Raw genomic sequence first — 19,265 nt, 5'->3', positions numbered from 1 at the left:
TGGTCAGCTGGACAGTAGTTTAGATTATCTGTACGAAAGTAATCTTACTGTCCAGTTATATTGGACCAGGAAGTTTCAAGCTGATTGGACTCATGTTTCCTGCTACGCCCTAATTGGTCTGTTTTCTGTGTCTCTGCAGGATTCTCGTGGGGCACGTGCAGTTCCCCTGCCAGGGTTTGAGGTGAGCACTGCCCCACTGCCAGCAACAGAAAAATCTGAATTGAAACACACCTTCCGGCTGAGCCACACCCAGCAGGCTTTGCTGTTTGGAGCCCAGGATGCAGAGCTCCAGGCCAAGTGGGTGGAGGTTCTCTCCAGGGCTGCCCGTGGGGAAATGCCCACAGACGCATCTGTCAGCCTGACTGAGAACCGAAAGAGCCAATAGGATCATCCCCACTGAGGCCCAGGGCCCTCCTTCTTCTTGCCCCTCCCCTTTTCCTGTGTACAGAGCACAAGTTACTTGAATTCACTTTACCATGGCACTTTTTGTTTTTATTTTTCTCTCAAAAGGGGCCACTCATTCCCTACCATGCCACTTCACTCATGCACTCCCACCCATATACACGTCTTTCTTCCTTTCTGCTTCTCTTTCTTTCTCTCTCTCGCTCTCTCTCTCTTTCTCTCTCTCTCTCTCTCTCTCTTTCTCTCTCACACACACACTCTATCTCACTTTCTCTCTCTCTCCATCTCTCTCTTTCATACACTCACTTAAATACCTGTGCCGGCAACTTCACCTCTGTTGTATGTGTGGTTCTGTCTGAACTTTCTCAGTGTTCTCCATGGTCTGAGAAAAGCAAAGGACTCTTTGATTGAACGTGATTGTATTATTGCTGAAGGCGTTTATAAGATGGCCCCTGTATGATTTTATAAGATGAAGTACCTTGTACATTGTGACTGTGTTGTGAAGCATTAACTCCTGTCTGTCTGTCCTTCTGGACTGTGTGTGTTGCTCCTGTGTTTTATTCAGTATTGAATGTTAGAGTAAGAGCCCCGGGCCAGCTCTCCAACCTCCCTCCCTGGGGACAGAAACAGTGGGGATTGTACAGTATGTAAACTATAGTGTGTCGTTAGCTAAGCAGAGCAAAAAAGCCTTTTTAACTTAAGAGATGTGAACGCTTGTGGCTGGCCACCTGATGCTCCTATTATCAACTCATTTCAAACTCACCCCCACCTCCAACACCCCCACCCCTATTCCCCCCCCCCCACACACACACATCAAGTACCTCCTACCAGAGCCCAGTCCTGTCATCTTAAAGCGCTCATCTGACTGGACCAGAGGCCGATGGTGGGATCTCCACCATGATTTGATGTTCACCATCAGAGGATACTGTTTCCTGAAAGACTCCTCACCTGCTCTGTCATGTGATAGAAACCATAGCGAAGATACAAGTACTGTAAGACGCTCCTGCTCCCCTACTCTGTACCCTGCTGTCCTTTTGCACCAGCTTCAACAAACCAAGGTGGATGGATCTCTATGTGCATGTAAACCCACTTATATGTATGTACCGTGCTCTGAAGCCCTGCCAGCCCCACCTCCTCCCAGAGAGGCATGGTTGTCGTACTGTAAGTGAACAGGCTCAGTATTGCGTGTGTTAACCCAGATTGTGCACAGCAGTCAAAGCATATCATCAATAAAAAAAGACTATGGCTCATTCAGTGCCATTCTGTCTAACAATAAATGCTGTGGGTCTGTGAGTTTGTGTACACACATGTAAAGGCACAAACACACACGACAATAGATTTTGCTGATACGTTTTTTTTGTGTCTTTCACGATAGTACATTTACAAAAATGCAGCTGGTTGGTTCGCCTTGAGTGGCATGCATCAGTTCACACTGACTGTCTTGGTGTTAGGGTGAGGTGGCAACTGAAGTGAGATCTCTCAGTCTGCCTGCTTCATCAGTGATAGCGCACATTACACAGACTCTCCATATGAAATACCCCCAGCAGATATTCCTTTTTTGTGTCTGGATCGGATGCAGGAGTATTAAGAGCCATTTCATGTTGTGTGTGCATGAGAGAGAGAGAGAGAGAGAGAGAGAGAGAGAGAGAGAGAGACAGAGAGAGAGAGACAGAGAGAGAGAGAGAGAGAGAATTAGAAAAAGAGAAAAATTAGAAAAAGGGAGCAAGACTGAAGGGATATAGATGAATGTGGAACAAATCTGTCTCTACCCATAACCCTTATGCCCTCTTATCCAGAGCGACTTACAGTAAGTACAGGGTCATTCTCCCCGAAGCAATTAGGGTGAAGTGCCTTGCCCAAGGACACAACGTCATTTAGCACGGCCAGGGAATCGAACCGGCAACCTTCAGATTACTAGCCCGACTCCCTCACCGCTCAGCCACCTGACTCCCCAAATGTACCCACTGGGGATTAATAAGTGTTATCTTAAGATATAATAGCAATCAGAATCAGAATCAGAAAGGGATTTATTCGCCATGAAAGTTTGCACAGACAAGGAATTTGCTTTGGCAGGAAGGTGCATACAATAAACATATACCTAAAATTTAAATATGTGGACTAACTTTACTAAATTTAAATATGTGGACTAACTTCTCTTTGTGGTAGCACCAAAGTTGGATGCAAGTCTTTGAACAAAGAAATAGGTATACTTAAATCTCCAATAACAAAATCTGCTCCCAGGACCGATCATATGAGATTCACTCATTAGTGCCACAGTTTATGGCAGACCGAATTATACAGCTATGTCCCCATTTTTGTTATGTTTCTGTAAACTACAGGAGTGAGTAAGTCTCTGTGTCAGTCACTATGTTCCTATGCGTCAGACTTCAAGACAAATGTATTTGTCTTCAACAGCTACGGTACGTGCAGGTTATGCAGAATAGGTATGTGGTTTGTGGTTAAAGCAACAGGGAAGTTAAGTCAAAAGAGTGGGAGTGCATTAAATCACACATGAGTTTCAATTGTAGAGACATGCTTCGGGGTCTATCAGGGGACGCTGAAGATGAAACATCGGACTCTAAGCATTTTCTTTCTCCATACACAGAGGAACTGTGTGACATTTATCTTTGTACCTACATAGGCAAGATAGTTTAATGAGAATGTGTCTGTGATATGTCAGACACACAACAGCTATTGATAAATTGAGTTGATGGCAAATTCTTACTGCCAAAATGATGTATTGTTAGCTGTCTCTGTCCAGTATGTGAACTGCGTTCTGGTGCAGATAGAGTGTAAACTGCTGACGGCTGGTTCCTGTCAAATCGCGCAGACAGCGAGAACAGAACCGAAAAAGATGGCAGCATTGTGTCTGCTACTGCGGAGAGCCCATGCTGAGATAAGCTCCTATCACCCCCTTCCTTCAAAGGAAAACGTACTTTCAATGTTGTTTTTCATCTAAGCTCTAAGTAGTTTTGGTAAAGCCAGCTTTTTTTTTTGCAGTTATCCCCCCAGTCTACAGAGAGAGTTTGAAGAATCTGAAGGATGGGGGCTTTTGAGGCAGCCTAGGGAATCTGTCTTTGACTTGTTGTTCCTAATCGCATATTTTGTTTTCACGTTTTAGTGTTGCCACTCTGTTTCAGACTCATCCCTTCCCACCCTCTCCCAAACTGTCTCTCTACATGCTGTAACACGCACGGTCAGAGGGAGACCCAGTTTGCTTGTGTTCAGTAGCCTCCAGCAAGGTTGTTGTGGGACTCTAAGGTGTGTCATATTGGCCTCTAACAGAAGCCTCAAGGCCTGTCTTAATGGCTCCATTCATCAAGAGCATTGTCCTGCTCACACAACACTAAAGACAAATGAGTTATCACTGTAGACAAATGACTAAATGTAAATGTAACTCAAAGGATCATTCAAGGAAAAGTAAGGGAAGGGACATTTTGAAACGTTGACGATTTCAACAGTGAAATGTTGAAATGTTCTTGCAGCATGTGTGTTTGTGCCAACAGCATTATATACTGATGAGGTGGCTGGCTTGTGGTCTTAGAGGATTTCTCTCCTCCTCCATCTGATGAGAATGGTTTTAATATGGATGCTGCTGGAACATAGCGTAAGCCTCTTACCAGCTGTGTGTGTGCGTGTGTGTATGTGTGTCTGAAAACATTTGCATTTTGCTCTTCCTAACCCTCCAATACAAACACCAACTGACCTACCTTTCTGGAAAAAATGAAAATAGCACATTTACAACCAGCTATGTTTATAAACACTTTTATTCTAATGTCATTCCATTACTTCTCTCCCCTGTAATGTCCCTTGTAATTTCTAGATGACAACGATAATTGTGATACAGGATGTTGGGGATGTTTTTTTATTGATTTACTAACCCATGTTCATTCTCTTTTTTATTCCAGCAGGAAGAGATTTAGTCATAAACACGTCACACGCCTGCACAAACACACACCCAAAGAAGCAACTCCTGTACACTAGTGCTTCTCTTTTTTTATTACAGAGGAAGAGGGTTGCAACCGTTTCCTGTCGCTTTCATGGTTTACTCATGTTGTCTACGGTGCAGTCAAATACGCCTTGTCTTCAGATGCAAGACTTGTCTGGGTTCCCGTCACAGGGCTCTATGGCACAGGAAACTTCATGTCTGTGTGTCACAACACTTCGCAACAACACAAACCAGGAAAACGCCTCCTAAACCTCAACAATACAAAAGAAAGCTTCAGATATCTGAGAGTTAATGATCTGGATCATCATGTCCTACTGTAGATTTTGAACAAACACACATTTTGTAGTGTGTGTGCGCGTGTGTGTGTGTTGGGAGTGTTTGCATTACAGTCTCTTACCTTAACTAGTTTGATTCCAGTGAGATATAGATAAACAACTGCAATATTTTGCCTGGTAAATGGATGAATAAAGAGGGGATAGGAAATATATCATTGAGTTATTGAACCATCCCGTTCACTCAAATAACCACGATTATTTCAACACTCCGTCACTAGGCTATACTCAGATGCAGTCTCAGCATTACCATGGCAACCTCTCTCCATTCAGGGAGTGGTGCTCACAACTGGGCAGTCACCAAAACAGAAACACACTCAACCGATAACATGGACATCAAATACAGCACCAAGCCAATTTGATGATTAGGTTTGAACCTCTTTTCTGAAAGAGAACAATCCTGCTGGTATGAGTCTCCACTCCATCCGGGAAACTGGTACTGCTCTCTTCTAGTAAGAACTTCTACATATTAGTATATCTCTCCAAGCCCCCAGAGTCAGTGTCTTACCTGACAGTGTCAGACCTTCAGATGAGTCAGTCAGTGACCTCCCCCTCTCCCCTCCCCCTCTCCTCTGCTGCACTCCAGTGTTCCCTGTAGGGTCTGTGTGTTCATAGCCCAGCAGGAAACAGGGCTCCATCTCTACAGTACGACAGTGACAGCAGGGTGCCTCTAAACCCTCTCTGGACTGGACACACAGAAATCCATTTTAGTATTTGAAGATTTATTTTCACAATAGCCTGATGGTCAGATTATTCTGTAGTTCCACTCCATTCTAAGAAGAGTGACTTCTTAAGGTCTCTCTACCTGCCAGTGTGGTTCCTTGATTAAAACCCTGCAGCCATACTACATATTAATCACCTTCAGTAATACATGACACTCATTGGTTATTTCATATCCTCATATATGTTCAGATATTGTACTGTCGGGAACATTTGTAGAGGCAAAAATGCTTCATCTGCTGTCCTCCCACTTCCTGCCTGGTTCCTGTATCCATCACTACAACACCACTGCTGTTCTGTGTCGTCTGTGTCGCCCTTCCACCAGTCTACCTGCCCTGCACTGGATGAAAGATTGAGCTGAGGTTCATAACACAGAAATGCTAAATAGTCTTCTGTCCTGTGAAAGGCTGCTCCTCCTCTCGCTTGCCGTGGCGACCCTCCCTGGCAGGGGGATCTGATGCCCAAGATGTAGATTTATGGTGCAACCTGAATGGCAGTGGCCAAGATCCAAACCAGAGTAATGTTGTTGTCTCCTAAAACTGCAGAAGCAGGAAACTGTCATGACAGCTTTAATGATTACCGGTACACAATGAGGATACTCAGTGTGTGTGTGTGTGTGTGTGTGTGTGTGTGTGTGTGTGTGTGTGTGTGTGTGTGTGTGTGTGTGTGTGTGTGTGTGTGTGTGTGTGTGTGTATGCGTGTTTGTGTGTGTACTCATTTTAAAAACAATAACATTCAGTATTCAAGATTAGACAATGACAAAAAGGACGAGATATGAGAGTTATGATTATATATACAGTTTAGTACACTTAGATGCTCTGGTCGTGTTTGCAATTAGGTAAACCAACATAGAGGAAACAGCTCAGGACTCTTTGAAGAGGGCACCTTCACTCCCTCTCCACACCACCACCCCAGCCCCCCCAGCAGTATGTGGCCCAGTTAGTGTGTTTGCACGTGAGAATGTGTGGTAGTTTGTGTGTGTGTTTGTGTACATACGAGTGTGTAGATGTTTGGTTGGCAGCATGCACAGTACCCCCTACTGTCGTAGTTAATTACCTCTGTGATGGAGTGTGTGTCCCCCAGCAGAGTCTGTGTCAGGGGCCAGGGTGGAAACTCAGAGAAGGCTGCTCACCTGCTCTCTCTCACCCTCCTGTCCTCTCATTTGTCCTATCGCTATATTCCTACTCTTCCCTTTTTCTTGTTGCATGCATGCACTCTCTATTTGCATGTATCTCTCTCTTTGCCTCTCCTCAAAGATCTGAGGACCAGTCAGATTACGCTAATAGTATAATGTCTACGATGTGAATCTTTCAGCCTCCAGCTGAATGTCTTTTCATGTCTCTCTCTTTGCCTTTCATCTCTCCTTGTCTATCTCTCCTCTGCTGTCTTTATTTTACCCACTGTCTCTCTTTGTCCCTGTTCTACCTGCCTCTTTTTTCTCTCCTTCAAGCTAGGGCCACAACAGACTGCTCTCCCTAAACCCCACAGTACAGTTCTTGCCCTTAGTTTTCATGGCACAGGTTTGCTGACGATGGTCATTTTCTTTCTTTAGTAGTCTGCAGCTCTGGAGGCACATGTCCCTGCAGGCAGGATTTGGTGTGGTTCAGTGCACTGTACATGTTTCTGTGTGTTTATTTGTGCCTTTAGGAATCCAAGCGATCACAGTAAGTTAATATTACCCTTTTGTGTTCAGTGATACAGTAAAATGAGGAAATGTGTTATGCCCGAGGCTACTGTATTGCAAGTAGATAACAGAGGGATGGAGAGCCCAATCCATAATAACAAAGACGCTTGTCAGAACAAATCAACTGTTGCCATAGCAACCGTCTAGGAAGAGCTATAACGTACTCATTAAGCATCTCTCTTAAAATCCAGTGTTTTGGAGATTGAGAAAGAGCGAGATGGAGAGAGGAGAAGATTGTGTGTACGTGTGAGAGAGCGAGAGAGATAGAGAGAGAAGAGAGAGAGTCAGAGAGAGTTCCAATGTTATAAACCATGACTGTGTGAAAATGTGCATCCATCGTAGCTTTGTCTGACCCCATCTCCCTTTTCCTTTGGAAAAGTTACAGACTTCAACATTCAGACAGGGGATTTTTTTGTTTGAGTAAGCTGTTGAAGGCATCTCACATCATCTACACCAAATACCCTGACTGCAGTAAATCCGCTTTCCTTAAACTCAACCCCCCACCCCCCCCTCCCCCACCATTGAGATATTTGAGACTTCCCTGTGTTGATGTACATGAAAGTAGCTAGGCTAACTTTTCCTGCTTTCTTTCTCAACAATGGGATCTGCAGGTAAGGATGCTCTTAACCCCAGCCCAGCTTCAAAGAGAAGCCAGTGCGCAAGGTGAATTTCAAGAGTATTTTAGCAGTCCGGCTACATCGTGCAAGTTCTGGGCTGAGGTTACCTCACGCCTACAGCTAGGTGCAGTGTTGCAGGGGAGCTGCGTTTCCCATGGTCATTCAATACTACTTTTACATTGTGGAATCCTATTATGAGGGAACAAGGACAGAGGTGCAGTAACAGCATCATGCTATAGACAGCAACACAGAACATGAGGACAGTATTCACAGCTCATTCTCATGCATGGTAGGCCTTCTTGGCAGTTGAAAACAGTTGGTAGCAGTTGGAGTTAGAAATGGACACCTTCAATGCCAAATCCATTTTAGATATTTAGTTTGATATTACAGTGTTACTGGAACTACCAACACCAGTGAAGCCTGCTCTAAATCAGCGTGCCAAACCAACCTAGACCACCACCATACATGCCCTGCATTAGCAATGACCAGGGGTCGATACAGAGCCGGAACGAGGTGTGGCTTATTACTGTGAATATATGCTGAATACATACAGTACATTGCTCTAAATCACATATGCAGATGTGTGCGCATGTGTGAAATGTGGACATTTCATGTTATGGATTATACACATCTCCTTTTGACTGTGGTGTTTAACTTTGAAAGAAAGTCCTCCTTGGTCTGGGTGAACTTTTTCTGTTGCGAAGGCATAACTCATGGCTTACTGAACGCTTGTTCCATTAATATAACTGTCAGATGAGCATTATGATAGAAAGAGATGATTCCTAGGATCCAAGCCCTCAATGAACTGCTTTATCACCTAGTTAATTGAACTTTTACAGATGAATGCAATCCCAGAGACACACAAAGAAAAAAGACAAACATGTAGCCCTTTCAATAAGAAGCAGAAGGGTAGTTTCCCTCACATTTTCTTCAGGAAAATGGATGATTATGCTCATTTAAATGGGAACATTCATACAGACCCAATATTTCTCGATACTAAAATCCCTTTTTGGGCTGATTGTTTTTAACTCTTATCTGGTTAGTTGTGAGGCTTTGTTAATCAGCACACCTCTATTTAAAGAGTTCTGCATGTCCTGCTTCCTGTGTCAGACTCCCTTACTTACCAATTGAAATACCTTTCTCTTTCCCTCATGTATTTTGCTGTTTAAATGAGAACACACATTTCTTTAAATTGTAATGCATAAATGTTTAGTGTACACTGGTACAGACTTGATGTATAGTGTGATGAGCTAAAAGTGGATAATGGAAGGCTATTGGTGAAATCTCTGACATTCACATGTGTTGCTTGGTAAATGGAAATGTGCCATGTAATAATCTGTGTTCATTCATTTTACATCTGTTTAGATGAATACTCAATCCCTCCGTGGAAGATCAATTGCACACCATGAATGTTTTGCCGGCCAGTTCTCTGGCATAAGTTACAATTAAGTTACCACATACACAAAACATTTACCATGACTACCTTTCCTTGTCATAGTGGTATGAAATCAAATCAAGTTGAATGAAGATGTGGCAGACAACACAGAACTGATAGTGGACACAATACTACTGTTACTACAGTAATAATATGGTGTTAAAACGCTAGTGTCCGTGTTTACAGTGCTAAAAGATGGTTGACTGTCTATAACCCAGACAAGGGCTTAGGCAACAGCTAGTCCTCTAGCAAGTGCTTAATGTGCTCAGCACAGCAACGTAGGTGCTGTACTGATGCCCGTTGAGGGAAAGGCTGCGGGAGGGCTGTGCGCGCTCTTGACTACATCATTGTCGGAGGGGAAGCAACTGCTACAACACAGCACTCACTCACTTTTGAGACTCGCAAAGAACTAGACTCTGGGATTGGAATCTTGGACCGAAGTCTAGCCAAACACCCTCGTGTATGTAGTTGTTTTAAGCGCGTCCAGGGGGAAGGTCAATTGGAAAGAGCTCTGTGCAAGACATGTCATCAGCAACAGCTTCAGCGGTTGATGTGCCCAGGACCGACAACGCGATACATGGACAAAATCATTCCGGTAAATCAGTTACCAACTCATTTAAACTGGTCGTTTCTAGAGAAAAATTATAGCGATTAATTTCTCCTTGTGTTTACGATGTAAAATGCTCTTTGATAACACCATGTCTCGATGTTAATATGTTGCATTTGTCGTAGCCATTTATGGCATCGATAACATTAATTAATTGAATGCACTTCAATGAATTGCAATGAACCACAGCCTTCACCAGTTGTCCAGGTGCGGTGTAACTGTTTGGAGGCTGGTGAGAAATTACGCACACTCCTTGTGTCAAAGGAGGTGTCATTCTAGTTTTGAAAATGTTGTAGGCTAGTATAATTCACAATTCACTTTGGCAGTCTCCAACTATTCATTCCATTATTATACATATACGTGGTTATTTAGGGAAGACAGGCAAATAGAAAAAATGCATACTTCCATCAATCTATTTTTTACTTTGTAGTTATTGTAATGCAGATTACCCTTACTGTTTTGATATTCTGTTCAGATAAAGATTTGGGGAACCTTTTCCAAAGATATTTGACAGAAATTAATTCGTATTGTTTCAGTGGGTGTGTAACTTTACTTTAATACCTATTTACTTCTATATTGTGTACAAGTATGGCATTTATTTTAGGTTACAGAGCAGTAGTCAACCATGAGGAAGTGAGAGAGTTCAGTTGAACTATAAGAACTAGAAGCAACACAGGTGGTGTGCAGCATGGCAACATGGCTACTCTTGGTTTCATAAGCCAACTGACAAAATATCATCAAGTAATAGTGTGTCTGGCATCAATTGTTGCATCAGCTTAAATGACAGATGTTTTCTGTGTATTTGTCAGAGTTGAGGGTAGCCTTGAAACCACCGTCTGCTCCATCTTGGTTGTTCTTTTTCTCTCCTTGACAGTGGCAGTCTGGTCTATATTATCAACGATCTATGAGTCATAGTTCTGAAAGCCACCGCTATGCTCACTCTTCCCTGTCTGCCAGTCCTGGAGATTATGCATTTTTCTATCCAAATACACACTCAGCCCGCATCTATATTTTATAGGAAAACCCAGGTGTGGTCTGCATAGAAGTAATTTTGCATCAAGGACCTCTTGTGGCGGCAAATACACATTACAGCAATTTCAGTTTGTAGAAGTATAGTGAAGTATTTCACCATATAGTTAATAACTTGATTCCCTTCCTATTTTTTAGGTAGGTTTTAGACATTTGTGTTATTTGGAAAGTAATGCAGGTTGTTTCGAAACAAGCTTATATCCTCTTCAGCTGATATCAGCGTCTTTCTCTGCAGCTTATCTGATTTCTCTTCCTCATCCTACAAAACAATAGTCACCCTTTACCCATTGTTCGTGACTACAGTGTGGGGAGAGGTTGAGGATGGTGTGAGGGCTATAGTTCACATTGGTAGTATCATTCCCCTTCTAATGTGATGCGTATAATAACCAGCTGTTTAACATTGTTCCAGATGGGCTGTGCGTTTCCACCTGGCCTGTGGGCATTTTGTTTAATGATTTATCACGTTTCCTGCTTTGATGCTGTCAGCATTAGATGAGCAATGCGTAGGGCTGCAGAAAGCAGTGTATTGTTGTCACGCAATGCTAGGCAGCACTCCACAGAGAACGATGTGTAACCACTGTTCTAGTACTGAAGAGCTAGCAGTCCATTACTAAATACTTGTAGCCAAGTGTAAATGTTCCTCTAGTCATGGTTCTGTTTGCCATTAGCTCATCTGTCTTCATCCCTCATTTTCCCCTCAAGGCCAGTGCACCCCCATGCCCTTGCCAGCACTGGGTAGCCAGAGAATTGTTCAGGGTAATGGCACCAGTGTGGGCACAGTGATCTCACTTCTCTGCCCACCCAGACATCGACTGGTAGGAGGAGTGGTGTGTGTCTGGGGCTCCAACAGCACCCGCTGGTTTGGAGACACACCCTGGTGTGAACGTGAGTATGCAGCCCACACCAACAACACAGTATAGTACACAATATTTGTAAAATGTCAACATTCATTATATTTATATTTGATTTGAACAGCTCAATTTACAGTAACTGTGAGGTTTGTGTGGTTTGTTCCTCTCTCCCCACCGTACTTCTGTGATATCATTAGAGAGTCTTCTCTGCCAGCCAATCAATTATAAACTGGATCTGAAAACACCCGTCGCTTCAGCAAAGATATATGGAATTGCTAAAGCTCAGTTCTGTTGTGAAAAATGAAAGTTCTTCTCTTAAACGACTGTACTAAAGGGTTTGGAAGGTGCAAATTACATTTACATTTACATTTAGTCATTTAGCAGACGCTCTTATCCAGAGCGACTTACAGTAAGTACAGGGACATACCCCCCGAGGCAAGTAGAAGTAAAGTGCCTTGCCCAAGGACACAACGTAATTTTGCATGGCCAGGAATCGAACTGGCAACCTTCTGATTACTAGCCCGCTTCCCTAACCGCTCAGCCACCTGACTCCCTAAATTAAATGTTAGTGTGCACAGTGGAAAAACTGCGGTGACTGCAAAACTCCCCTTCAACTTCCCTGTCTCAGTCCTCATTATTTTGAGGAGTGTGAAAATATCATTCCTGAAATATATTGATGTGTCGAGTGTCAATAGGCAATATCACATCCAGATGTTGATTCTCACAACATGTGTATCTATAAAACCTGAAAACATGACACCAGAGTTTGTGTGATAATGATTATAGTTGACGGAGGATGGGAGTTGAGATTCAGATGTTTCCGTCTCTTTTCTCTTATTTTGTCTCTCTCTGTCCCTCCCCTCAATGCTGCAGCCCCGCCCCAGAATGAGAACTTTGGCTTCCATGTAGCGGTGGTGGCATCCATAGTGAGTGCAGCCATCATCCTTCTTATGTCAATGGCCTTCCTCACCTGCTGTTTGCATGACTGTGTCAAGAAAGAAGAGAGGAAAAAAGAGGAGAGGTGAGAGAAAATGAATGAATACTTTGCTGATATGATACTGGTCTTGTAATGTAACTGTCCCAGAGTAATATGTGGTGGCTGAGCGGCTGTCAGGTGGCTGAGCGGTTAGGGAATCGGACTAGTAATCTGAAGGTTGCCAGTTCGATTCCCAGCCGTGCCAAATGACGTGGTGTCCTTGGGCAAGGCACTTCACCTTACTTGCCTCGGGGGAATGTCCCTGTACTTACTGTAAGTCGCTCTGGATAAGAGCGTCGGCTAAATGACTAAATGTAAATGTAATACCACTGAGCATTGATCCAGTCCAACTGCATCCTGTGTTGCCAGGGAGACGGGTCTATGGCCCCAGATGGAGGGAAACAGGTCCTCCTACTACAGCCACAAGGGCAGGAACAATAATAACAACACCCAAGAAAAGGCCCTGACACTCTGGGATAACTACGACCCTAACTTGTGTGATCATAGAAGACACTGCAGGTAAGATTGGTAGATACATACATACATAAAAAACACAAACACACACACTCACTAAAAGCTCTGTTTATTCCGCTGTACTTCCTCATACAGGTGTTATGAACAGTATCCCTACGCTGTGACTGGGTCAGCCTCGACCTTCGGACCGCCCTTGTCGTCAGCTGCTTTCCCCTGCAGAGGGTACAAGCAGCCACTCTTGCCCCAATACTCTGGCCTCTACCAGCACCCAGCATCTTCTCAGACCGCTGCCCCACCCCAGTACCCAGGTCTACCTCGGACCAGCGGCCTGGGCCAGAGCTCAGCTTTATCGTCCATCTCAGGTCCTGTGTGGCATCATGGTGGACAGGAGATGGGTGCGTCTGTGATGACTTGTCCACCTCTGGAGGACTCCAGACGGATGAGTGGACAGCTGCTCTCTGCCCAGGATTGCTCCATACGGGTCATATCTGTGTGACGACACAGCCAGTTGATCAAGCACAGAGACAGTAACCATGGGAACTATTCTATAGATTTTGGACCAACTTAACACAATACGTCCAAGTGTCACAAAAGGAGTGAATGACCTTATGACTGACTACATTTGACTATTTGTGGTAAAGCATTCAGATTAGGGCAGTGTATTTTGATACATAGTTGTATCAGACCAGTGCCTTACTGTAAATGCAGATCTCATTCCTCGGGACATTGCCCTCCTTTAGAAAGGAAAAGCTTGCACTTGAATGGGAAATCTTTCTCCATACAAATCATTTACTGCATTGCTGTTTGAACTCAATGTAGTGATTATGAATCTTAGACAGAGGTGTAATAGTTCAGGTTCAGGTATTAAATTAATGTTTTAGTTTAACCCATGCACTAACCAGATGTATCCAATCACCTAGATTTGCCAGTTACTGTAGCATAGTTCTTAGAGCAGATTGGTGCCATCAGCTGGTTATTTGGTGGAACAAACCTGACAGGATTTCTACTTTCTGAACCAGAACTTTTACATCTTCAATTCTAAATATATAGGACCAGTGGTATGTGATAAAAAAAAATTACACATGATAATGGCTCATGACTATACAAATGTAAAATTGTAGGTTTGTTAAAACCGGTGATTGGCTGTATATTTTTTTACTTTGTACAGTATGTACACTGAACATCAACTGTATTGAAATGTACATTTTTATATATTTTTTACTACTAATGACAACAAAAACTGTATTGTAAACCTTGGATGACAGTTAAACATGCTTGAAAAATATGTTGTTAAAATAAAAATGTTGTGTTTTCTGTCACTGCCAACTGCCCCATGTTGATGTAGTAAAAAATAGGTCTGTAGCGTAAATTAATTTAGTCTGAAATAAACTCTAGACAGTCTGTCTCGTGTCCGGCTATGGCCGGGGTAAGTCACTGGGCGGGGTAATCACTGGGTGGCGATGGTGGCACTGAGTGCTGGAGCTGTCACCTAGTCACTGGGGAGAGCCGGAAGTTACCGTAGATCCGTCGGCCGAGAAAGTATACAAGTCGTTGACTTCGTTTCTCTACATGGAACTGGCAGGTTAGTTCATGAACTGTAACGGGAAATTAAATGAGGAAGCAGACCAAAGCTAACTACTTAGTCCTCAGTCGCTGCACTGTTGGCTTCCGCGACCTGTTGAATGCATTTCTCAATAACTTCTGGTGTCAACTTACTAAGTATGATGATTTAGTGTCGTCAATTTAACTGAAAGCAACCGTTAAAGCAAACATTTTCGCATGATAAGGTTAAATCTGCACAAAATGAATAATACATTGTTCGATAACAATCTGCTTTGCCCACAGTAATTCCGACACAATGTCCTAATTTGAACATTTAAACACTCGCACTAAAAATAATATTCCGTAATTTAACGTCTCAGCCCTCGCGTGACAAACTTTATTCAACTTTCTAAAAGGAGACGATAAACCTCTTAGGCATGTATTCTCAGGGAAGCACCGATGCAAACAACACAAGAATGGTAGACTATCTGTAGATCAGCAACTTCTACTAGCGTTAAGTAGTGTTACAATTACATCGGTCTCTCTAATGCCCTTGCCTGATCCTATGAGCTTGCACGCACTGAAGGTACGGCATGGTATTTTAATCTCTTCTCAAGACCTTGAAATTAGACTATCAGTTTCTTGTGTTAGCTGCCTACTCAGGTTTTCCCTTGTCCCTTATGCACCTCAGACGGTTACCATGAGCAGCTCCAGAGAGACAGCCAGTCCCTGTGTTCAGACCAGCGAATGGACACAGAACTGGTGGTAAAGATTCAAATTGAACCTTGATTTATTGGACATAATTGTTTTAACAAACAGTGTCTCTATGCTCTTTATAAAAGTTTAACGTGGGCCTAATTTGAACACTACTGATAAAAGAGCATTAGGGACCACATTTCAGGTCAGTATCACTATTTAATCTAATTCATTGAATCTTAGGTAACTTGAAAAGGCTAAACATTTACTTGTATGCCTGGTAATTGAACTTTTTCACCACATCAAAACAAGCTGCTGTGTAACTTTGGATGCCTCAAATGAATGTTTCAACACCCTCAAGTATGAACGACAGCACTACTGCCTGTTTCTGTACGTTGAACACAGGTTTTCCCTTGTCCCTTATGCACCTCAGACGGTTACCATGAGCAGCTCCAGAGAGACAGCCAGTCCCTGTGTTCAGACCAGCGAATGGACACAGAACTGGTGGACAAACTTGTCCTCCAGCTCAACAGAATCTACCCCCAGATATTGAGTGACAAAGAGGCCCAGAGAGTGAGTATATAGGGGACTGTTTACCCTGCTCTATCAACTAGTAACACAAGTTTAAATGTGACAGCTGTGTCCATATTTGATCATGCAAATGTGTGTGTCCTGTTGTTTAACGTGTGTGTCTTGCTATAGTTCCGTAACTTGAGGGTCCCCACCACAGTGCGGTTGGCTGAGCTGCTGGTGCACCTGCAGGGGAAGGGCGAGGAGGCGTGTCATGAGTTCTACAGAGGGCTTCACATCCACGCTGAGGACATCTACTTCAGCCTACCCACCAGAGTCAGGCGCAGAGGTACAACACTGACCACAGACAATTATACTGTCCAAACACTGTTTGTCTGCCTGCCTATCTTCCTGTCTTCTAAATCACATTGCCCTCTCTCCCATCTCATATCTGTGTACCACAAGCTGTTTTCCAATTACCCCTGCCGCCCCTCGTGTCACTGTATGTGGCTATCCCATTAGGACAGAGAGGGGCCAATGGACTTGACTAATGCTCAAAGTAGATTAGTTCCGTATTTTTCTACTGTGTATTGCCTATGTAGGCTTGGCAAGTTGGCGTGTGTAAGAGTTTGTAATGGTGTAGTGAGACTGACTGTGTTCTGCTCTGTTCTAGAGACGGCAGACCCAATCTGGACTAACACAGGGGCCGGGCGCAGAGAGAGATATGTACTTAATGACAGGGGTAAATCTAATAATAATAATTATAGGGTTAGACTATCGATGGACAGATACATCATAACTGTCACAACATTAACTGATAACTGTTACAATATTTTATTTGTGGTATAAGATAATGACAGCTTAGTAAGGCAGAGTGAAACCGTTTTATCTTGTAAGTAAAATGAGCCTCTTTACCTTCAAGTTTAGTTATACAGCAGAATCTGCTTGTCTAATTATCCTTGTAAACCCCAGCATCACCATGTGACCTCTTGGTCTCTGGGTGCAGGCCCACTGCACTGTCATTCATGGTTCAATTAGAGCCAGGCCTTTAATGGGTCAGACAACTAAATGTGTGGGGGGCAACCCCCCCCTCCCCCTTTCTTCCTCCAAACAACCTCCTCTCCTGCATTCCTCTGCACATTTCTCCTGGACCACTGGGTCAGAGGTAACTGGAGACAGGGAAGTGGGTCAACCGTGGTACTCAGCTAATGAAGCTTCAACACCCAATCATGAGATTGAGAGAGATGTTGTTCTGTCATGTTTTACTCATACAGTCTCCTTCATTTTCTGCAAAATGTAAGATTTGGTGAGATATCCAGACTGTTAAACTTTCTCTAACCTCACTCTATTCCTCCAGGACCGTTGTTCTTCTTAAGTTGTTTCAGTCTGGCAGTGGGCCTGGCCATGCTCTACTATTGTGGGGGTGAGTCATTCAGCCTAGGAGAAACTTGATGGATCTCTAACTGACAATGCTTCTTACTCTTTCTCCTCTTGTCCCACAATTGTACCTCTCTCTCCTTTCCTGCCCAGCAGAGGTGAAGGCAATGAAGGGTCCAGGTTCATTGCTGCAGTACTCAGCTCTCAGACTGAGCAGGGGAGCCAGTGATGTTCTCATATCATACGCCGATGATGGAGCCAGAAAAATATAAGCCAATTTAAGAAACAAGCTTAAAAGAAAACTATGGAGAACATGTCCCTTTGCAAAACATATCACTTTGCTATGCCAAACTCTTACTAGTAGAGGAAGTTCTAAGGTGCTACTTTATGAAGGTTGTACATACTTGTAAATATAATTTTACTTATTTGGTCAATGGTAAAGATTCAAATTGAACCTTGATTTATTGGACATAATTGTTTTAACAAACAGTGTCTCTATGCTCTTTATAAAAGTTTAACGTGGGCCTAATTTGAACACTACTGATAAAAGAGCATTAGGGACCACATTTCAGGTCAGTATCACTATTTAATCTAATTCATTGAATCTTAGGTAACTTGAAAAGGCTAAACATTTACTTGTATGCCTGGTAATTGAACTTTTTCACCACATCAAAACAAGCTGCTGTGTAACTTTGGATGCCTCAAATGAATGTTTCAACACCCTCAAGTATGAACGACAGCACTACTGCCTGTTTCTGTACGTTGAACACAGTTATAGAATGTTGTACACACAGAGTAATTGTCCTCACCTTCTTGCTTACTTACAACGTTCAGTGCCTTCTGATGGTGTGGGGATAGCTTTGTGATGAGAGTCCTGATGACAGCTCTGATCTCAAATCCACTGTTCTCAGAAAACCATGGATGATCAATAAATGATTTGAATTGGTCTCCAATTTATCATCCAGACTAGTTCTCTCCTTTGAAAGAAAGTATGAGGTTTATTAACCTGCTTTAAGTGGGACATTTGTAGTTGCATTTTAAACCATTTGAAACACATTAAGGAAACATAATATTTATAATACATTAAGGAAAAAATTGAAACATTCCTTTCATAAGAATAAACACTTTTTATTAAACATACCTTGAAACACGAGGGAACATTAAATTCCAAAAGAGAACACTAGAGGGTGCTCCTCTCTTTGCTTCGGGGCTTGTATTGGAAGCAACCCAGTCTCATCGGTGCTAAATATGACCAGATAGGCCAAAGTAACTAAACACTCTAGTCTGCTGACAATCCTTCATAAACAGTAGAACGGTAGAACAGATGTTATTCTTTTTACTGAGGTCTGAACTTCAGGTACCCTATATGTAGTTACGGCTCTGCGGGTGGTGTATGGTCTTCTGATTCCTGCTATTCTCTATTCTTGAGGACAATGCTACTGTCAGCCACACATTTCTAGCTCTGTCTCTTCCTTTCCATATGGAGAATATCTCTGCTCTGTACAGGGTAGTAGAGAGGTGTTTTTTATAGGAGCAATCAGAATACATCATAGAATCATATAGTTCATACATCAGTTCATACATCTTCTGTGAGAGAAGCTGTGTCACAGTCTCAGAAATGGGACTTCTGAGCGTTTCCACGGTTACCAGAGTCAGCTGTTGAAGGAATAGACTGTCACTTTGACATAAAAATAGTGCATTATCAACATAAATAACTCCACCACAGACATGTTTCACTGTCAGTTGTAATAATTCTAGGACATGGTTTTGAAGTACATTTGAAGTATGCAAATGTATCCTAGATGGTTCAGTTCTAATGGAGGGTTTGGTGGCAGGGTTGAGACAATGTTTAATCAAGGCTTCAGTCTTAATGAGGGGTTCTATATCTGTATGTGTGTGCTGTTGATGCTGATTTACTGAGTCTAACAGAGTGTCTTATTTCTCACAAGCACTCTCAACACTAAAATGTTCTAGTATGTATAATTATAATGTGTTTAGTTTACAGAGGTCCAGCTTCTCAAAACACATTCTCTTTATGTACAGTATGTCTCCCTGTGTGGAAAA

The 19,265-nt window shown here is 42.9% G+C and overlaps 3 protein-coding genes across 7 annotated transcripts in view; all 3 read left to right on the top strand.

The window, feature by feature from the left end:
• fgd (faciogenital dysplasia) overlaps window positions 1-1,673 on the top strand; it is a 41,369-nt gene extending 39,696 nt beyond the window's left edge. For both annotated transcript variants that reach the window (XM_067240176.1, XM_067240175.1), the window contains exon 19: window positions 140-1,673. In XM_067240176.1, the coding sequence (XP_067096277.1) occupies window positions 140-385 (246 nt within the window). In that variant the 3' untranslated portion in view covers window positions 386-1,673. The remainder of the gene's footprint in view (window positions 1-139) is intronic.
• Window positions 1,674-9,497: 7,824 nt separating this feature from the next.
• LOC136946005 (uncharacterized) lies at window positions 9,498-14,402 on the top strand. The gene is made up of 5 exons (XM_067240170.1): window positions 9,498-9,734; window positions 11,478-11,660; window positions 12,500-12,647; window positions 12,972-13,121; window positions 13,212-14,402. Exons 1-5 carry the CDS (start codon window positions 9,662-9,664, stop codon window positions 13,570-13,572), a joined length of 915 nt encoding a protein of 304 aa, XP_067096271.1. The 5' UTR covers window positions 9,498-9,661; the 3' UTR covers window positions 13,573-14,402.
• Window positions 14,403-14,534: 132 nt separating this feature from the next.
• On the top strand, window positions 14,535-18,158 carry LOC136945864 (caspase recruitment domain-containing protein 19-like). Of its 4 annotated transcripts, none has more exons than XM_067239952.1 (7): window positions 14,535-14,658; window positions 15,310-15,383; window positions 15,720-15,887; window positions 16,017-16,173; window positions 16,498-16,566; window positions 17,182-17,247; window positions 17,358-18,158. In XM_067239952.1, the coding sequence occupies exons 1-7, from the start codon at window positions 14,646-14,648 to the stop codon at window positions 17,471-17,473; spliced, it is 663 nt and encodes a 220-aa protein (XP_067096053.1). In that variant the 5' UTR covers window positions 14,535-14,645; the 3' UTR covers window positions 17,474-18,158. The 4 variants fall into 4 exon arrangements, with proteins under 4 accessions (XP_067096053.1, XP_067096054.1, XP_067096057.1 ...); XM_067239954.1 differs by lacking the exon at window positions 14,535-14,658 and adding an exon at window positions 15,101-15,204; XM_067239953.1 differs by lacking the exon at window positions 16,498-16,566.
• Window positions 18,159-19,265: the final 1,107 nt, after the last annotated feature.

Source organism: Osmerus mordax, chromosome 7 (assembly GCF_038355195.1).
Source record: "Osmerus mordax isolate fOsmMor3 chromosome 7, fOsmMor3.pri, whole genome shotgun sequence".
Classification (NCBI taxonomy): domain Eukaryota; kingdom Metazoa; phylum Chordata; class Actinopteri; order Osmeriformes; family Osmeridae; genus Osmerus; species Osmerus mordax.
This window is presented reverse-complemented; position numbering and strand designations above follow the sequence as displayed.

Excerpts from the sequence above, each read along its gene's own strand:
- LOC136946005 (XM_067240170.1), top strand. The coding sequence starts at position 9,662 with ATGTCATCAGCAACAGCTTCAGCGGTTGATGTGCCCAGGACCGACAAC. Across the intron at positions 9,735-11,477 it reads ACATGGACAAAATCATTCCG|GCCAGTGCACCCCCATGCCC; the intron begins GTAAATCAGTTA and ends TTTCCCCTCAAG. Across the intron at positions 13,122-13,211 it reads GATCATAGAAGACACTGCAG|GTGTTATGAACAGTATCCCT; the intron begins GTAAGATTGGTA and ends TTCCTCATACAG.
- LOC136945864 (XM_067239952.1), top strand. Across the intron at positions 16,174-16,497 it reads CACCAGAGTCAGGCGCAGAG|AGACGGCAGACCCAATCTGG; the intron begins GTACAACACTGA and ends GCTCTGTTCTAG. Across the intron at positions 16,567-17,181 it reads ATATGTACTTAATGACAGGG|GACCGTTGTTCTTCTTAAGT; the intron begins GTAAATCTAATA and ends CTATTCCTCCAG.